Here is an 18,798-nt window from a genome sequence, read left to right on the forward strand (position 1 = left end):
ATTTCCGAAGTGATAAAATGCTTCGAAAGAGTGGATTGAGGGGATGAATGAAATAAGTCTGACCCCCAACCCAAAATCCGGTTAATTTGGCGAAGGATGAAAAACAGAGAGGAACAAAAACGCAGAAAAAAGAAAGAATCGATTCAGTGGCATACAACTTGGTTTTCCTGTTTTTCTCAACAGTATTTCTTCTTTCTTCTTGTTTCCCTCCGGAAAACGTGGCTGTTATGATATCTGTGCCGTCCTTTTTTTGTTTTCCTTTTTCCCCTCTCCGCCTGCGATACCAACAGATTGCAAAGTCTGAGGTGCGCTCTATGTTTGCGCGAATAATGATACCCCCGAAAAACGCGAGAAAATCCACCCGTGGCGGTAACGGAAGCCGAGAAATCGCAACTCCAGCCATGTTTTGAAAATGGGATGTTTTCCGCTGACCGGGGGTTTGGAATGATATGATCTTCGTCAGTGTCTAATTTGTGGTGATGGCCTGGGGTCCAAGATGATTTGAGCTTATTTATGTTATGTTTCCTTTTTGCTTTTATGTCATTTGTCCTTCTTGATTCGCCCTCGTGGATGCTTGTTTATGCGGGACTTGGACCGGGAGATGAAGATGATTGCTGAACGTGCTTGTGGACTCGAGGGGATGAAATGCAACTATCCGTTGAAAGGTGGGTGGACGGATGGACGGATAGGACTTTTTCGAGTTGAATAATAATACCAACACTTGGCCGGATGGACTTAATTGTATAATAGACACATGAATTAATTGGCTACATACAAAAAGTTATAGATAATAAATAGTTCAATCGATGGATGGGAATCTTTCTTTCGTTCATTTTATTGCAAGCTGTTGCAAATCAGAATAATAATAAGTGATGAATAGTTTAAACGATGCCCTCTGGGTTCCGCAGATGGTGGATTTTTTTTTTTCTCCTGTCGTTGTACCCCTTTTCCTTCAATTCTACCAAGCATGTTCTGGAATGTTTTGAGAATGGCAACATAACTAGTTAACTAGATGTGAACAGCGTACAGAATAAATCCATGATTTTTATTAACTTTGATATATATCCATTGAAAGTCAGTGGGTAGTAGGGGTTTGAAGGTTTCTTGCTCTCTGCATCCTATATACATGTATATAACAAAAAGGGGGGGCCGGGCTTGATGAGGTGTGTGTTTTATAAATGAAAGCAGCCACATCCAAGCTGAGATTCAGAATCTTGAACAGAAAATTAAAGGAAGAAAGAAATGGGGTAGCTCTTATAATTTAAGTGGAGAAACAAAGTAGTGATAAATAATTAGATGAGCAAGAATAATATATTTTCACACAAAAATGGAATTATATCAAAATCTTTAGAAAGAGGTAGTTAGCAGCCAAAAAAAAAAAAAAAAAAAAAAAAAAAAAAAAAAAAAAGAGGAATCCACGGATGATGGAGGTAACAGCGAAGAGAAAAAACGGCCCCTTGAAAACAGCCAGATAATGAAAAGAGGCAAAAGCAGAAAGGCAAAAAGAGGTATTGAGAATTGAAAAAGGCATAGGTAGGAAACAGGTTGATGTGCGCAGGTATAGATATGTAATACATGTATGTACATGTACATAGGAAAGAATAATGTAGGGCCTTGGTGGGTGTATGTGCGTATGTACGTAGGTAGATAGGTAGGTATGTGCTAGGGGTTAAGTCGAGAGGGGCGCATGTTGGTACCTGACAAGTAGGATGTGTATATGCTTGGATAGTTGTTAAGTTGGGCCGAGAGGCTAGCTTACCATTCGTTTGTTGAGGACGGTGAGAACGGAAATATACGTGCGTATGACCATGGATGAGTCTGGCTTGGCTCCCAGTGGTGGGATATTCTATCTATCAATATGTGGAGAGAGGAGGAGGAGGAGGAGGAGGAGGAAGAGGAAGGATTGCTTTGCCGCAAGCCGGGTGGGTGGAGAGCCAGCCCTCTTCTCGCTTTTTCTTCTTCTTTTTCTGAGTGGACAGCATTTGCGTTCAAGTATCAGTTATTCAGCGCTATGCTGGCGTCGGTTATGATCTTGGACACTTTATCAATCCACTTCTGCAACTCGGTCCAATTCCCGGAATCAAGCGCGTCTCGGATTGCCGGGAAGAATGCTTCGTCGTAGCCTGACCATGCCTGCGGTCCGAAGATGACGTGTTTAAATTGAGTTCGGTTGGGGATCTAGAGAGTGGAGAGGAAAGAGAAATGGTTAGCCTCTTGATATCTTTACATAAAACTGGGTTTATAAACTTACTCCGCCATCCTCTTCCAAATCCAAAAGGTTGGTTTCGAAATAGGCCATGTGGCTATTATGGCTCATCCGCTTAATGGCCATGACGTTGCTTTCATAACCTCCCGAAGACGAGAGAGTTTCATTCCAGCTATGGCCCCACCGGTGGAACTTGACAGCATTTTCACGGAAGACCTTTGCAGCATCATGCAGCGGCTGCATGTTTACCACATTAGAATCGGAATTAGGGACTTTATTATCAGTGTTGCTGGTTGTTCTGGTGCCCTCTCGAGCACCCAACAAGGGTACATGTTTGGATTTGGCGTATTCTTCTAGATCAGAGACATATCTCGTAACGGCAACAGCGTAGGTTTGTATGTCGAAGGGGAGGATTGGGTTATCAGCGAGCTCGAGAAGGAGTAAAGCCCAGATCTGACCAAGAACCTTGTGGTATTTAAAACCCGGGTCGCCAACCCTGGTCATCCAATCAAAGTTGTCGTAGCAGCTGTGATAGGGATAGGGGTCACCAGTGAAGCCGAAATCAATGCTCGACATGCCTGCTATATCTTGGAAGGCAACATAGTCACTCCCAGCACCCAGACCTTCGAGTTTGGAACCCCGTTCATCCCACAGCGACCACAGGGTTCGGTGTGTAACTGGGTCTGAGGTTCGTTTGAGGATCCGAAGTAGGACCCGCTCCAAGAGAGGGGAAGCAGCGGCGCGGAATTTGTTGCCTGATACTGCAACATCGACATTTAGGTAGGCAAAGCCGTTGCGGCGGAGTTCGTCGAGCTCGTTTTCCACGTGTTCCGTGGACCCGATCAGGTTATACTCCTCCCCATCCCAACTGGCGAACTCAATAGTTCGCAAAGGTCGCCAGCCATGCGAACGTAATAATCCAAACACCCTAACCACCTCAAGGAGAACTGCAGTTCCGCTTCCTGGGTCTGCGGCTCCAAAGCACCATGCATCGCGATGGCTGCCGACGACGATCTTCTTTTCACTTTGTTCGACTCCGGTTATCCTGCCGATAACATTGAATATCGGCTGGCGCTCCAATTCGTCTTGGATGTTGACAAGGTTAACCTTCGGCGACGATGGGTCTCCTGACCACCACTCCTCAAGTTTCGGAACTCCGCCCACCCATTCCTTGGGTACTTTTTTCCCATGGCCTCGAAGTGCTTTCAGGAGAGGTTGGGCATCCCGCCACGCAATGGGGATGCTAGGGATTTTAGGAAGCGCAGTACTCTCTTCTGGAGATATTCTCTTCTTTTCGCCAGGCAATGACGCAAATCCCGGACTTAATACATCACCAACTACCCAAGACATCATACTCACCCCTCCTCGCTGTACCCCATCACTAGGCATGTACCGTCCTTTAGGCCACTCCGGACCTAGAACGAAACCATCATCGGCAGGGTCAGAATAAATGATGCATCCAGCGGCTCCAGCCAGTTCCGCTGCTTTTATCTTCAGCGCTCTGTCGCCCTGTGTACCATAGTATCTAACCAGAACAATCGAGCCTTCCAGTTTGACACCCATATCACCTAACGCCTTGAAGTCTTCTCGCGAACCATAATTCGCATATATTAGAGGGCCCGTGACGTTTCCAGACTTCGAATGCCCGTGAAATACCGGATATTGCTTTCTGGGTGGGCCTCCGTAGGATTGTTCTTCTTCGATTTTGGCCTCCCAAGCGAGCTCCGGTGGATCAACAATGGCGACCCTTCTTCCGTTTTCCTTGGGATAATTAAGATACACATCGAATTGTTCCATTGTAACATCATCCATATATGCAGACTTGAATTTGTCCTCAATCCACTGTGCCAAAACATAATTCCCTTCTGTGCCAGCAACATGGGGGAATTTTGTCATCATCTCGAGGTTCTCCGCGATGTGCGTCTCGTTGATATGGCTTTGGACGTATATACGAACGGATTCCGGATCGTACATCTGTCCTATATTTATCGGGCGGGCAAAGCTGACCACATCTGAGACCACGAGAAAGTATATAATCGTAACGAGAATAAACAATCCAACCATCCTCAGGATAATAATACAATGTTGATGTTCCACTCGCGACACAATATCCCTCAGAAACTGCGGTCTGGCGAAATTGAACTTGGGCACGTATTTCCATAACGGCAACTGTATCGACGATAGCGTCCTTCTGAAATGTGTAAATCGTTTTGAAAGCGAAGAACGTGATAATGAAGACGATGACCCGGAGTTTCCATCGGGCTCTTCCACATCCATCTGCTCCAACTCCCGCCGCAACTCTTCCGTCGAACCACGCGCTGAACTACCATTGGACGAGGGAAGGAAATCGAGACTCGACCGCTCCGACTCTACCGTTGGAGGCTGATAGTTCTCCGGGTATCTGGTTTCCTCACGCTGGCCGGAGCCACTGGTGAGGAGGCCTTGTCTTTCCGCATCGTCACTGACTTCTTCTGGGCCGAGGCGAGATTGGGAGGAGGACGGACGGGAGGAAGTGGCTTCTTCATAGGTAGGGATGGGGAGGAATTCGTATTTTGATTTCTCGTCGCTCATTGCTGTATTGTAATAGTAGCAGTGGAAACGGGAGCTCCAAACGGTGGCCCCTGAGTTCCCTTAGAAATCGCGGGACTGGGGAACTTTCTTGTCTTGGAAGTGGTATAAGGGGGTCGAGAGGGATGCGGGATCATGATATGCTTTTTGTCATCGAAAGAACAAGGCCCGGCATCGTCTGAGTAAAATCAACTCTCAAAGTCCAAGCACCTGTTGTCGTCAAAGGCCTGGTTGTGTCGTTGGGAGGTTGGAAGCAGGCGATTTGCTGATGGTCCGGGAGTCTGGAGCCTCAGAATCTCCGACGGTTCTAGCCGCAATCGTGGCGTAAGGGCTTGGCGTCTGGATCGAACAAGTTATTATTAATCTATCAACAGCAGAACCTCCAACTTATCCTATACCTACTACCAACACTCCGTGCGATGGCATGTATGGTCAATATCCGGAATTTTCTATCTCGAGATTTCGAGATTTTCCTTTCTTCATGTCTGGACACACTTCGCGCCTCGTCAAGGTTCGTGCATAGAAGACAAGCCTCCAAGAGGCCATTCCTACCTACCCCGCTTTTCACCATCAACAGTCGACTCTTCTGGAGATCATTTTTTATCCTGAGAGTTCAATAGATATATGTGCGATTTTTTAACGTATAATGTTATGCTGAGTTTATTTACAAGTAGATTTTGTATCTTGCTTGTTATTTAACTCTCATCGCGCAGCCTTGGCACAATGTCTGCAGCCTGTTGTAGCTAGGCCACTGAGAATATTCATATACTCATGAGATTCGTCACTTAATCCATTTTATCTTTTCCCATTTTTCTAGATTCTATCCGATTTCGGACAGTATTGTATAGTTCTGTGTCTTCTATTAAATGTGCGGGCCCTGCTCCCCAACGGACAAACTAACATGGACTGATTCGTATGGCACTTTGACGCATTCTGAGAGGTTTTTTTTTTTCTATCCATGGGAGGAACTGACGACGTTCATACTCCTTATTACTACGCGTGTGCTGATTATTTCTCCAGATGCACCAGCATCCCAGGCAATAAGCGCAGACCACATAGGAAGCACCACGACATCTGTTTCCAGGTGATTCAACATCGGAACAACCTCCCGGTGTGTCTGATTGCTGACATTTAAACACCCTTCTTTTGTGAAGACTCGATAAATCCGAGGTCGAACTAACTATTGCTGCCTGGTCTATATACACCGCAGAGAGGATACATGCTAGAAATGCAGCGCTCTGCTTCGCCTAAGGCTATCGCCTGAGTCACAATTATGTTCCAACCCAGCTCGGGCGCATTGCTTTGTCGAGTCAGTTTTGGCAGGAGCAGAAAGAAGTCCCAAGGGAAAAGAAATTCTGTCAGAGTGCTTCCAAATCTCCATGATTTTGGGCGACTTGGGGTTCATTTCTGAGGCCAGGGTTAATGATGTCTGAGGTAGACGTCAATCAATTCCATAAACACCTTAGCCAATGCATTATTGGCTCAAATCTACTGTTTAGTTATCCACATGGTTTGCCTTCCAAAGCCTTCCTCACCAATCCCGCATGTCATATGGCAGGAGCAAAATAAACATCAAAAGTGAAACTCAACTAGTTTGAAGGCCCCGAAGGACTCCTCAGAAAAGCCCAATACTGAACACAAACACACTGCAAATAATAATCACAATAACCAGGCAACTGCATAAACCTACCCGGCCCTTGGTCTCGAGCTATTAGTGCAGGTTGGGCAGCTCCGGTCCCTTGCAGCGGCAGGATGCAAGAAATACCGACGAAGTGGAGCTTGGTACCTGAAACTGGAGTGGTTGACAAAAGCTCTGCGGCGGAAGTGCAAGGAAGGATGCATGGAAACAAGCTGAAACCGAGGATTTACTGTCGGAGCAGCCAGAGTAGTTGTGGTAAATCGCTCCGGCAAGAGAACTATAAACCCTTGAAAAAGGGAAAACGGGAAAAAGTCGTTGCCTGTTTAGGCTACAAGATTTCTTTCTGGGAGGGCAATCGAAAATAAGGAACCCACTTATTTATTTATTGACCGTCACACTATCAATTGCTTAATTGAAGCTGCTCTGGCGCGGGGGGGGGGGGAAACCGGGTGAAAAAAGCAAAGAAGTCTTGGCTGTCAGATTTAATCGTTACCGGTACAGCCCTGATACCAGGAACAAACCACGCCCACGCCACCAAACAATCTAGGGACTGTACGCAAAGTCCCCAAAATCGGTGCCGGCGAAGGTGGAACCTTCAATAATAATAATAATAATAATAATAATAATGGAAGTAGGAAGGGGGCGGAACAATAGAACCCGGTGTCGGAAGATCAGATAAGAAGAGGCGACCGCAGTATGGAACCAAAAAATTCAATTTCCGGGTGGATTTGTGCCTGTTGAGGGGAATTATCGGGAGTGGTATGGATGGTACGATACGATACGACTATTACCGTTCGATTGATAAGGACGTATTGTATTGTAAGCCGGTTACTGCGCAGCACTGCAAAACGAGAGTGATGGTGGGCTAGAAATTACTGCTGGAGTTCCAATGCTTGAGCTGTTTGTTGTATGTAGCAGGGCCTTGGTAATAATAATAAATCATAATGTCGACTGGGAGTGAGAGTAGTGTCGTTCTGCTGTCGGTGTACGTACATGGACGCCAGCGCAAGTCGTGGTTGCGGTGTGTGGTGTGGCTTGTTATACCATCGCGGCCCTAGTCCTAGCTCAGCTGTTGGCCCTGAGCATCCAACCGACCGACATGCAACCATATCCACCGCTCAGGATGGATCAGGAGGAGGGTTCGAATGAAGCAATTATTTGCAATTATTACTTTACAGTACAGAAGTATCCATAATCCGTACGTCCCTCCTATCGTGGTCCGCCCCAGAGACAGCAAAGTGACAGACAGACAGACACCCTTGGCAGCCACTATATATCTCGCCGTCCCCCCATTTTCTCTGCGCTGTTACACACTCCTCCATAACTATCCATATACAGCGTATATTTTTGCGTTGCATTGTCTTGTCCAGAAAAGCTAAACACATAGAGTTCTGCGGTGTTTTCCCCATAGATAGACAATAATAGGTGTGTGTTGGGAACTCTCTTTTTTCGCCCCTTATTATTCAGGCCAAGCAGCACAATTGATCTTCGCTTGGCGATCCAATGCGACACCACCGAAATCCCTCGCGCACGTCAACAAGCTCGCAAGTGCTCAGCACCCGCACACCAACACAACCCCTGATTCCCAGACCAGAGCTTCTTATTATTGTCCGTTATTTATCGAAGCAATCTCTAACTCAAAAGATACCAGAGCGGATTAGTTTACGAGTGCTTGCACAACCGTCTTTGACTACCCTCAGCATTCTCCGCTTCCACCTCTCCCAACCTCCTCCCTCTGGATATCTTCAATCCTAAATAATACCAAAATTCACTGTTACATTTTGTGCTCCCCCCCCCTTTAAATCGATACCTCGCAAGTAAACATGTCTTCTCGCGCTCAGAATATCGGCATCAAGGCCATTGAGATTTATTTCCCATCTCAGGTAAGTCTATTCTCGAAATCTGCCAACCAGCAAGCTTGAAAACCCGAAGAATAGTGGCTAATAGGGGTCACGTCGCGGCGTGATCATATCAGTGCGTCGATCAAGCCGAACTCGAAAAGTTCGATGGCGTCAGTCAGGGCAAATACACCATTGGCCTTGGCCAGACGAAGATGAGCTTCTGCGATGATCGAGAAGGTATGAGCAAAAAAGAAGAAAAGAGAAAAAGAAAGCCCCATCCTTTGGTCCTGAACACCACTATGTGAACCCGTCCGTTTTGCTGAACAATATATGTGTGTGGAACAATAGATATCTACTCCATGGCCCTTACCACTCTCTCCTCCCTCCTCCGCAAGTATTCGATCGACCCGAAGAATATCGGCAGACTCGAGGTCGGGACAGAAACTATCCTCGATAAATCCAAGTCCGTCAAATCCGTATTGATGCAGCTATTCACGGAATCGGGAAACACAAACGTCGAGGGCGTTGACACCGTAAACGCATGCTACGGGGGTACCAATGCGGTATTCAACTCGGTAAACTGGGTGGAATCATCCGCTTGGGACGGCAGAGACGCCATTGTGGTTACTGGCGACATCGCGCTGTATAAGAAGGGCGCTGCCCGCCCAACCGGCGGCGCTGGCTGCATTGCCATGCTCATCGGGCCCGATGCGCCCATCGTCTTCGAGCCAGGTCTCCGCGGCTCCCACATCACCCACGCATACGATTTCTACAAGCCAGACCTGACCAGCGAATACCCTTACGTGGATGGCCACTACTCCATCAAATGCTACACACAAGCTGTCGACGCCTGCTACAAGGCCTACAATGCCAAAGAAAAATTTTTGCAAGCTAAGGCACAACAAAACGGCAGTATAGTAAATGGCACCATCGCCAGCAACGGCGAATCCACCCCCGCCGCAACCACAGACGACACCAAGACCCCCCTGGACCGATTTGACCACGTTCTCTTTCACGCCCCAACCTGCAAGCTCGTCGCCAAGTCCTACGCCCGCATGCTGTACAACGACTACCTCGCCGACCCAGCCCACCCCGCCTTCGCAGAAGTCCCCGCCGAGCTTCGAGATCTGGAGTACGATGCCTCCCTCAGCGACCGGACCGTCGAGAAGACATTCATGGCGCTGAGCAAGAAGCGCTTCAATGAGCGCGTGCAGCCCTCCATCGAGGTACCCACCATGTGCGGCAACATGTACTGTGCCAGCGTCTACGGTGGTCTAGTTAGCTTGTTGACGAACGCCTCGTTCGAGAACGCGGCGGAGCAGCAGAAGCGGATTGGGATTTTCAGCTACGGCAGCGGGCTGGCGAGTTCGATGTTCAGCGTGAAGGTTGTTGGCGATGTTTCGGGGATTGTGGAGAAGATTGATTTGAAAAAGAGGCTTGCGGCGAGGCGGACTGTTGCTCCGGAGGTGTATGATGAGGTGAGTGGGATAAATGCCATTCTTCTTGTCTTTTACAACTACCTGCAAAACTTTTGAAATAACAAGAAGGCTAACCAACTTTAACAAACGAACAGATGTGTCTCCTCCGCGAACATGCTCATCTGAAGAAAGATTTCGTCCCCGCCGGAAGCGTCGACACCATCGCGCCAGGAACCTACTACCTGACCAAAGTGGACGATATGTTCCGACGCGAGTACCAGATCAAGGCATAGAATAGCATACATATACATACCCTTTGCATGCCTATATACCTACCTACTCATGCGTGATGCATTTTTTTCATGAAGCGAAGATGGAGAATGGTTCGAGTTTGATAAAAAGAGGATCATCACATAGCTTTCCTCTTTTTTCTTTTTCTTTTCTTACTTTTTGCCTCCTTTTTTTGCCTCCCTTTTTTTTTAAATTGATTTTTTTTTTTTTTTTCTTTTGCTTTCATTTTCATATATAATAATTATTTTACCTCGGGAAGGGAAAAGGAACGGGGTAACTAGTACGCAGGGATATGGGAATGGAAATGACGGATGATTGAAGACGAGGAATAATGAGGATGAGGATGAATGGAGGGGGGAATTGAAATCGCATTTTATATCTGTTCTGTGCCTTTTTTTTCTCCCCTCAAATCCATCCATGAATCCATGATCCTCTTCTGTTTCCCCTTTTTATAATAATCTTGCACGAAAAGAAAAAAAATTCCCCAGAGATAGATTTTTTTCTTCTTTTTTTCCTGCTTTATCTACTTCGTCCTTGTTGTTCCCTTTTCGTTATCGTTATCCCTATTTTAGGTCTTCCCCTTTTGCTTCTTGATTAGAACTTTGCGGAGAAAATAATAGCTAACAAACTATATTTCCAAACGTTTCTTTTCAACCAGAAGCACGATAGAGCGGCGCGGAAAAGGAAATAAAATTAGTTAGTACTAGGAAATTTTCACATATGCTCTTGCTTTCTATCCTCTCTTATTTTCTTCTTGCTTCATTTTGGTTTTTTCCTTCTTTGAACTTCGAACGCCTTTCTTCTGTCTTTTACGTCTTCTTCCAGTCCATGACAAAAGAAGAAAACATGACGTGCATGAGCGAAAACTGGGGTGTTGATATTGGATGATGTCGAAGGACGAAGTGAGGAGATACCAGGGGGATGGGATGGTACGGTTGCAATCTCATTGTGAACATAATGTCAGCTAAATTTTATCCACTGTAGCAGAAGACGTAGAATAGATAGATAATAGACATCGAGATTCTGTGATGGACGCGTGAATTCTGTGCCTTCATTTCCTGGTCCTGAGCGGAACAGTTTCTGACTACAACATATTCCTGAAGAAGTCGTTGTCCACGGATGTGTCTCGTCTTCCCATCGCTTGGCGTAGAGTAAACAAACACATCCCTTCTTGACCGCTTCCTGGGGGGGTGCATTGGGTGTCCGTACGTCACTTGGGATCTTTTCTCTCTCTGCAGCCTACCACGCCGCTGAACTTGATATCCCATCCCAGCCAAAATCCTGAAACTCGTCTCAGGATGCGCTGTGAGAGGACGGGGAGGGGGCGCGCAGCCAAAAGTTGAGGACGCGATGAACTCCATGATCATCTGCTGAATGAATGCTCTATGCTAATACGCTGACAGCAGATAGACAGATTACCACCAAAGAATTGAAAAGCCTCTTCTTCTTTTTTGCTTGCACTGTTGCACAGGATATGAGTCACTGATGATGGCCGATTCAGGAGTTTCGACAGAGATGAAACATGTTTCTCAAGGGAGCGAAACAGCGACCTTAACCAATAGAACTGGCTGACGCGCTGGAAAAGCGTTCGACGTGCAACAGACTGGAGACGGTGAGAGAAAAGCAAGCAAAAAGAGGATGTCAGCAGCTAGCTAAGCTCTCACGTCGCGTCAGTCGGTCAGGATGTTCCCATGCCGCGCGCGAGCCAGGTGAACAGATGTTTCAAGTTGTTTTCATGGGAAGTTCTGTTTCGTTTCAAGTTTCAAGGAATTCATACCCCAGGTTCCCTTGACAGCGCCCGATCAGGCAGGTTAGGGCTAGGGCTGGGATGAATCACGCGTTTTTAACGTCTGCTCCCCCGTCGCTGGTCAACCAACCAACTGTCCTCAACGCCGGCTTCTGCAGCAGACGCGCTGGTCTCTTGACACTTTGGGGGTCATGGGCGTCTTCCAAGGCTTTAAGGGTCTGGTAGCGCCGTCCCAACTGGCAGAGCACAGTTGGTGAGACGTCGATGGAACCAGTCAGCGTGCTTGCCGCTGTGATCTCGCTGGCTTTGTCGCCCGGCACTTGCAGCAACACAGGCAAATCATGACCGCAACGGGCCAACACTGGGGCATAACTGGACAACGGGAACTGAATAATTAGAGTCCCCTTCGTGGGCGCCAACTGGAAGTCTGGAACTGCAGAAAAGGACCCCCCATTTTGCATTCTGTTGCCCAGTATTTGGACACAACTTGGGCATCCCATCCCACCACTGTCACCACCCAATGGGCATCGCAGTCCGCCGCCTTGTCCCAACTTTTCTCCCAGTTTCCTTCTCACCCCCCCCCCCCTCCCCCCGGGCACTGGAAATAGAACACTGCGAAACAATCGCGGCGCGTCTCTCCCTCTTTCTCTGGTCTCTTTCTGGTCTCTTTTCGCCTGCTTCTATTCTGTCTGTTCTCTGCCCTTTCTTGTCCAAGTTTTGCTTGTCCGTCCCCACCTCAACCTCTGCTCTGGCGCTTGGAGATTGCTCCAGTCTCAACAACCGCCGTGTTGCCGGAAATAGCTTCGATATGCTGCCAAATATAACAGCTCCCTCAATAATAATTCATTATTCAGTAACTATGCAGTCATAATAGCTTATCGCGATCAACCTGATACACGAAGCTTCTTCCCTTTTGCCCCTCCCTTCGCGTTACGCCATCCCCATCCCCATCCCCCTTGCCGCCCCGCCCTCCAATACCTTCCCCCCTGCGCGTCCTTGTTCCTCAGGACCCGCGCGAGCTCTCCCCACTGGAATGGCCGAAAAAGAAAATATGCCATTCCCAAACAAACCCCTTAGGCGCGATGCGATGCCTGTCGTTTTATTTTATTTTTATCTTCCTCTTTTAGAACTATGTTTCCTATTATGGATTTTTTGACGCCATGTAGCTTTGTTTCATGTTGCTTCATCTGGATTGCTTCTGTGCGATATGATGGATGCGTTTACTCCCTTGTCGCGACACGTCTGTTTGAGAGAGGATTTAATACCCAACCCAATCCTCTCTCCAACCTCTTCTAAAGAAATATTCAATCAGTCATTCAATAATGATCAATCAATCCTTCTTTTAATTGTCTCGACTATCTTGAGCTCGACATTTGTTCTTGCTGCTTATTGGCTTTTCCTTTCTTTAGCCTCTCCTCATTCTATACCTCTACTATATCCTGTTCCCAATGTGCTCCTCAAGTTAAATATATACCAATTTAAAACTTGAGCTCCTTGCTTGTTTCGTCTTTGCTTGCGAGGAACATCTCCTGCAGTTTTACTCCGCTCAGGGCAAGCAAGTTTTGTTGTATCAACTTGATCCCCTTTTTTTTCGCATAGAGTATGTTGAACCCCGCTACCAACCCCCACCATCCGGAAAGAAAAAAAAGAAAAAGAAAAAAAGGAAAAAAGAAAAAAAAATTGATCTGGCCTTTACCCCTGACGCAATGCCGCAGAAATAATGTCGTCGGAACTATATTACCTCAGGCCATCAACGCCTCCCCCTATGATGACCACTAGCCAATATGCTGGTAATCATCATACACATGCCCGTGCAGACTCGAGTTCCTCTAATAACTCGTCGCCGGATTCTGCTGGCACCAACCTCACTACTCCGAGTTTGTCACCGGTCATCCGCCAGCATGGACCGGCTCTCCTCCCAAAGATCAGACCTCAGGATCTTGTGGTTGAACCGGTATCCTCGAGTGGACCCATTCGTCACCGCAAGGGCCAGTCCACTGTCCGCAAATCCAACGCGTACTCACCCTACCCAGCTAGTCGATCTCAGATGCGTGGATCTTTGACCTCGCCAATCGACTGCTCCCTTATCTCGCCGATTTCGACTTCTTCTATGCTGGGCCATCGGGCCCCTTCAACAACTCTCTCTTCACCAGTAACTCTGACCCCATCTCATACACGGCTTGCAGGTGGACATTCTCGTTCAACATCCACTAGCAGCATTGATGAGGCAACTTGGGCCCGCTATGGATACCCAACCTACCGACAGTACCCAAGATATGTGACCCAATGCAGCCCGACAACTCCAGTTTCAGCAACATCCTTTCTATTCTCATCTTATCTACCGCTGAATGAACCAGTTACTCACCCAGAGCCATCCCCATTGCTCCAGCCTGCCTACTATGCTGAAACTCCAGTTACAACCCTGGGTCCACCGATCCCTGCTGCCACCGTGACTACTCCCCCTTACTCAGACTCTGATGACCTGGAGCTTTCCACCACACTCCTTAAATACCTAACAGAACCAACGCAGGCCATCAACCTAGTGCAGCATGTAAGAGTGCCCGTGGGCCGTGGACAGCAACATCATTTCTGGTGGGATATCCGAAACCTGCGAAGTTGGTCCAGCTTCTCTCTATCTACAATCCACTCTATCCCAAAATTGACCGCGCTCCTCACCACCCAAGTCTCCCAAGACCACCATCCATTATCAACTGTCACCCCATCGCGCCTCTCCCCCAGCTCTGAAGGGGCTCTGTCCGAGTTAATCCGCGACATCTACGCCCCACGCGTAAACGCCGCCATTCAAACCTCCATCGGCAACGGTCTATTCCTCAGACCAACAGCAGAAGCCTTCCTCACAGGAAACCGCAGCAACAGCGGCCCCCACTTTATCGCCAACTATGCCACAGACATCCAACGCACAGCTTCTGGCAGCCAACGCGGCCGCCTCGTCGGCCTGGTGAAGAGCTTCAACTGCTGGAACAGCGGGATGCGCCAGGAACCACCGCACAAGCGTGTCGAGTACCTGAATGGCCTCGCACACCTCCAACGCTGCATGCGCGAGCACTCTTGTCGCTACGGCTTCATTATTACTGAAATTGAGCTCGTCTGCGTCCGCGCAGGTTGCGACGATTCCACCGACATACCCTACTTCGGCTATCTGCAAGTCGCCCCGCCAATAATGACAAACCTTTCATCGGAATCTTATTGCCCACCCACCCACCAACAACAACAACCATCAATGACTCGCTCCCACTCCCATCGCTCCTCCTCCGCCCAATCATCTGACTACTCCCCAACTCCCTCCCGCTCACCCACCCCACCATCCTCCTTCTCGTCCTTCTCCTCAGCTTCCTCGTCCTCCTCAACCCCTCTCACCGCAACCCTAGCTCTCTACTATCTTGTCCTCCTCTCCAAAGCCGAAGCCCTCCCCTCCCAACCCCACGGCTACCTCAACGTCGGCGGCCACGGCACCCTCACCCGCCAACACGTCCTGCCAGAGGGGAAAGACAAATGGATCCCAGAGCCACAGACCGGGGAGAAGCGCGATGCGAAGAGGGTGCGCGGGTGGGTGTGGCCGCAGGATCCGTGGCATCGGCGGGAGGGAGGTGGGGTAGTAGGGAGTCGGGCGAAAGCCCATCAGCAGAATGGTGGCGTGAAGGGAGGGGTGGGAAAGGGGAAGAAATGGCATAAATAGTGGTTTCCATGTGTGATGAGTAATGAAGTAATGTATGATTGGGGCGTTTTGCTTTTTATTTTATTTTTTACTAGGTTTTTGGTATTTGTGATCGGTTTGTTTGATACTTACTTAATTGGGGGGAAATGGGGTCTTTTTTTTTTCTTCTTTCTTTTCTATACATGTACATATTTAGGATCACTTCTTGGTGTTTGGTGTTGATGTGTTTTATATATTTCCCTAGTTTATTTTTATGTTTCTGTTCTTTCAATTTTTTCGCTTCTTGCCTTCTGTTTTATCTTTTATTTTCCTTCTATAAACTACCCGTTTCTCATGGTTCATTTCTTATAGTTTTCTTCTCGTCCGTCTTAGATGTCTGTCACCACCATAACCACCAATCAATTGAGTGATGGGTGATATATGTTTATTTTCATCTTTTATTATACATTTTCTTCTCTGTTGAAGGACACTGGGGCAAAAGAGCTCAATAACCACCAGCTTTATACTGGTAGTTAAGGGGCCGAACCATTCTATTCAACATTCAACATCTGTTTTATTATCTCTTCATTAATCTCTCTGGCATATTCTTCCATTACTTTGGACCATTGTATTGTACTGTACATTACATACATAGGCCCTGTTCCTAGAAAATACATTTGTTTATTACTCCTATACATCTACATCTTCACATAGAGCCCAGAAGCGGAAAAGAAGACAGCTAGCTAGCTAGCTAGCTGTCTGTCACTCCAAAGCAGACCAACTTAGAATAAAAAGAAACGTGGGTCTAGCCCATCGGTTCGATCATCAGTCACATATTTAGATTTTGCAGCCTTTCTTCACTTAGCTCCCGGAAAATCATGCAGAATAACCTTATGCAAAGCAGATCAATAATAATAGCTATGCCCTGCATCATTATTTATTTACTCACTTATACGCGCTGGTCAAGTCTCTCAAACAACTGCAGATGTGTTTCAAGTGCCTGGTGATGCGGGCGTTTAATCTTGGCGGGCGCTTAGGCTTGTTCTCCAGTGCTATTTTTCTATTTATAGTTACCATGTAACACCGGTCACGTGTAATGGATAAATATCATTGGCTGGAGATATACGCCAATCACAGCACGGCAATTCCACTCCTCCGCTCCGTCCAACCTTCCAACCTTACATAGGTTCAGCTCTGAACCTCGTAGTTTTTGTGGACTCAGTGTTACATCCACCTATACGATTTTCCGCTTAGTACCAGCTGGTGCGGTGACGCTGGATTCTGTACGGAGTAATGGATCTGCCTGCGCACGTTTTAGCCCTAGTCCATGCCCCCTCGATCGCTTCATCCATCAATCAGAGCTGGCTGATTACAAGGTTGGATTCTACTTACCCCGCAAAGTGATGCATTGCTTGTTTGTGGGTGTTCTGTGGAGAAAGACATGCCTGCCAGGCAGTTGCGTTACATATAAGGAACGCACTTGATTGTGTTGTCTTTGGGATGATTAACTTCCTCTCCTCCGAATTAACTAACTCCTTGCCATTCACTACACTTGAGAAACCTCATTCTTACATGGCCTTGAAACCCTTGCAAACCTGTCCTGGTTACTTTTGCTTGGAATTCTCCATCCATCAAACCTCCTGCCATGGGTACGTCTAATGAATCCTCCAGGACCCGCACGGTGAAATCACCCAAATTCCTGGTAATCGGTGCCGGATCTCGGGGAAACGCGTACGCTCGCGCCGTCACAAACTCAACCAACGGTGTCATCCATGCCATAGCGGAGCCGGATGCCTTTAAGCGCCAGGAGTTTGGGAGGATCTATATCTGGGGCAGTGGATCACCAACCGAAGGTCAGGAGTTTGCAGACTGGAAGGAATGGCTGCAGTGGGAGAAAGCGCGGCGCAACGGGGAAGGGGGGCAGGCTACGGGGGTGGATGGGGTGTTCATCTGCACCCTAGACGAGACGCATGTGGAGATCCTCCTTGCCATTGCGCCTCTGAACCTGCACATACTCTGCGAGAAGCCCTTAGCTACATCTCTGCAGGACTGCCTCGCTATCTCTCGCGCGCTCAAGGAAAACAATTGTCTCGAGTCGAAAATCTTCTCGATCGGCCATGTCTTACGGTATAGCCCGCACAACACGATTCTGCGTAAGCTGCTGCTGGAGGATAGGATTATCGGCGAGATCACTTCTCTGGAACACACGGAGCCGGTGGGTTGGTATCATTTCTCCCACAGCTTCGTACGTGGTAACTGGCGCCGCGAGACCGCAAACGGCGACGGCAGCTTGCTCACAAAATGCTCGCACGACATCGACTTTATCCTCTGGCTCCTTTGCTACCCGGCACCGGGAACCACTTTCGACCATCCACACCACTCCCCACAATCAATCACCTCCATAGGCTCCCTCACCCAATTCCGCCAATCGCGCAAGCCCATCGCCGCCGGCAACGCGACGAACTGCCTCTCCTGCCCCGCAGAGAAAGACTGTATTTATAGCGCCCTCAAGATCTACAAGGACCGCTTCCTCTCCAAAGGACTAACAGGGTGGCCCATCAAAATCGTCTGCCCAGATATTGAAGACACCTTCAGGACATCCGGTATGGCTGCAGCGGAATCGCTGCTCCTGAGAGCTCTCGCAGAGGACTACGACAAAACTACCACGCCAGCAGCTACCATCGCCGCACGCCCCTGGTTTGGCCGCTGTGTATATGAAGCCGACAACAACGTCCTCGAGGACCAGGTCGTCACCTTGTCCTGGGACGATGATCCCCTGCCAGAGACCACCACCACAACCACCACTGACGGCATGGACATACACGCACGCCTACGCGGCCGCGGTGCCAAGACCGCCACCCTCCACATGGTCGCCGCGACAGAGTCCCAATGCGAGCGCCGCGGACGTGTCTACGGCACCCTAGGCGAGCTAACCTACGACAGCAAAACAATAAGCATCTACAATTTCGGCAGCGGCGAGACGACCGTCGTGCAAATTCCTGAGGTTCCCCCCGAAGAAACGGAGGCGCATGGCGGTGGTGATTATGGGCTTGCGAGAGCGTATGTGAAGGCTGTGGAGGCTGTGGATAGTTTGGGGTGGGAGGTTGCGAGAGCGCAGAGGGAGATTGTGGGTTGTACGTTTGAGGAGGCGCTGAAGAGTCATGCGACTGTGTTTGCGGCGGAGGAGGCGAGGAGGGATGGGAAGGTGCTAGGGTGGGGAGAGTGGTGGGCTGGGAAGGTGAAGGGGTAGATGGGATGGGATGGGGGTAGCTTGACTTTTATTGATTGTTGAGACCCGCCCCCCTTCCCCCACCACTAGTATGTGTGATAAGCGTATAGGAGGAAAGTGATATGGCAGCGAGTATACACTCGAGGACCGTAAAAAGAGCATTATTCATTTTTATTAAAACTCGATATAGACTACTCTAGAGTA

The 18,798-nt window shown here is 48.3% G+C and overlaps 5 protein-coding genes across 6 annotated transcripts; 3 read left to right on the plus strand and 2 right to left on the minus strand.

The window, feature by feature from the left end:
- Positions 1-736: 736 nt before the first annotated feature.
- On the minus strand, positions 737-7,079 carry BDBG_06242 (glutamate carboxypeptidase Tre2). The gene is made up of 2 exons (XM_002623348.2): positions 2,252-7,079; positions 737-2,178 (listed from the first exon to the last, which is right to left on the minus strand). The coding sequence occupies exons 1-2, from the start codon at positions 4,775-4,777 to the stop codon at positions 1,996-1,998; spliced, it is 2,709 nt and encodes a 902-aa protein (XP_002623394.1). The 5' UTR covers positions 4,778-7,079; the 3' UTR covers positions 737-1,995.
- BDBG_06244 lies at positions 5,166-10,759 on the plus strand. Of its 2 annotated transcripts, XM_031722529.1 has the most exons (6): positions 5,166-7,611; positions 7,667-7,838; positions 8,065-8,296; positions 8,389-8,491; positions 8,603-9,732; positions 9,828-10,759. In XM_031722529.1, the coding sequence occupies exons 3-6, from the start codon at positions 8,237-8,239 to the stop codon at positions 9,963-9,965; spliced, it is 1,431 nt and encodes a 476-aa protein (XP_031579320.1). In that variant the 5' UTR covers positions 5,166-7,611; positions 7,667-7,838; positions 8,065-8,236; the 3' UTR covers positions 9,966-10,759. The 2 variants fall into 2 exon arrangements, with proteins under 2 accessions (XP_031579320.1, XP_002623396.1); XM_002623350.2 differs by having other exon boundaries at positions 6,371-7,838; positions 9,828-10,654.
- Positions 10,760-11,453: 694 nt separating this feature from the next.
- Positions 11,454-16,060, plus strand: BDBG_06246 (uncharacterized protein). The gene is made up of 2 exons (XM_031722530.1): positions 11,454-13,310; positions 13,426-16,060. Exon 2 carries the CDS (start codon positions 13,431-13,433, stop codon positions 15,405-15,407), a length of 1,977 nt encoding a protein of 658 aa, XP_031579321.1. The 5' UTR covers positions 11,454-13,310; positions 13,426-13,430; the 3' UTR covers positions 15,408-16,060.
- Positions 11,797-12,171, minus strand: BDBG_06245 (uncharacterized protein; the record flags this gene model as incomplete). The annotated part of the gene is made up of 1 exon (XM_002623351.1): positions 11,797-12,171. One exon carries the CDS (start codon positions 12,169-12,171, stop codon positions 11,797-11,799), a length of 375 nt encoding a protein of 124 aa, XP_002623397.1.
- Positions 16,061-16,535: 475 nt separating the features above from the next.
- BDBG_06247 (oxidoreductase) lies at positions 16,536-18,681 on the plus strand. The gene has a single exon (XM_031722531.1). The coding sequence runs from the start codon at positions 17,011-17,013 to the stop codon at positions 18,613-18,615; it is 1,605 nt and encodes a 534-aa protein (XP_031579322.1). The 5' UTR covers positions 16,536-17,010; the 3' UTR covers positions 18,616-18,681.
- The last annotated feature ends 117 nt before the right edge of the window (positions 18,682-18,798 follow it).

This window comes from Blastomyces gilchristii, assembly GCF_000003855.2.
Source record: "Blastomyces gilchristii SLH14081 genomic scaffold supercont1.13, whole genome shotgun sequence".
Lineage (NCBI taxonomy): Eukaryota > Fungi > Ascomycota > Eurotiomycetes > Onygenales > Ajellomycetaceae > Blastomyces > Blastomyces gilchristii.

Excerpts from the sequence above, each read along its gene's own strand:
- BDBG_06242 (XM_002623348.2), bottom strand. The coding sequence starts at position 4,777 with ATGAGCGACGAGAAATCAAAATACGAATTCCTCCCCATCCCTACCTAT. Across the intron at positions 2,179-2,251 it reads ATTTGGAAGAGGATGGCGGA|ATCCCCAACCGAACTCAATT; the intron begins GTAAGTTTATAA and ends TCCACTCTCTAG.
- BDBG_06244 (XM_031722529.1), top strand. The coding sequence starts at position 8,237 with ATGTCTTCTCGCGCTCAGAATATCGGCATCAAGGCCATTGAGATTTAT. Across the intron at positions 8,297-8,388 it reads AGATTTATTTCCCATCTCAG|TGCGTCGATCAAGCCGAACT; the intron begins GTAAGTCTATTC and ends TGATCATATCAG. Across the intron at positions 9,733-9,827 it reads CTCCGGAGGTGTATGATGAG|ATGTGTCTCCTCCGCGAACA; the intron begins GTGAGTGGGATA and ends ACAAACGAACAG.
- BDBG_06246 (XM_031722530.1), top strand. The coding sequence starts at position 13,431 with ATGTCGTCGGAACTATATTACCTCAGGCCATCAACGCCTCCCCCTATG.
- BDBG_06247 (XM_031722531.1), top strand. The coding sequence starts at position 17,011 with ATGGGTACGTCTAATGAATCCTCCAGGACCCGCACGGTGAAATCACCC.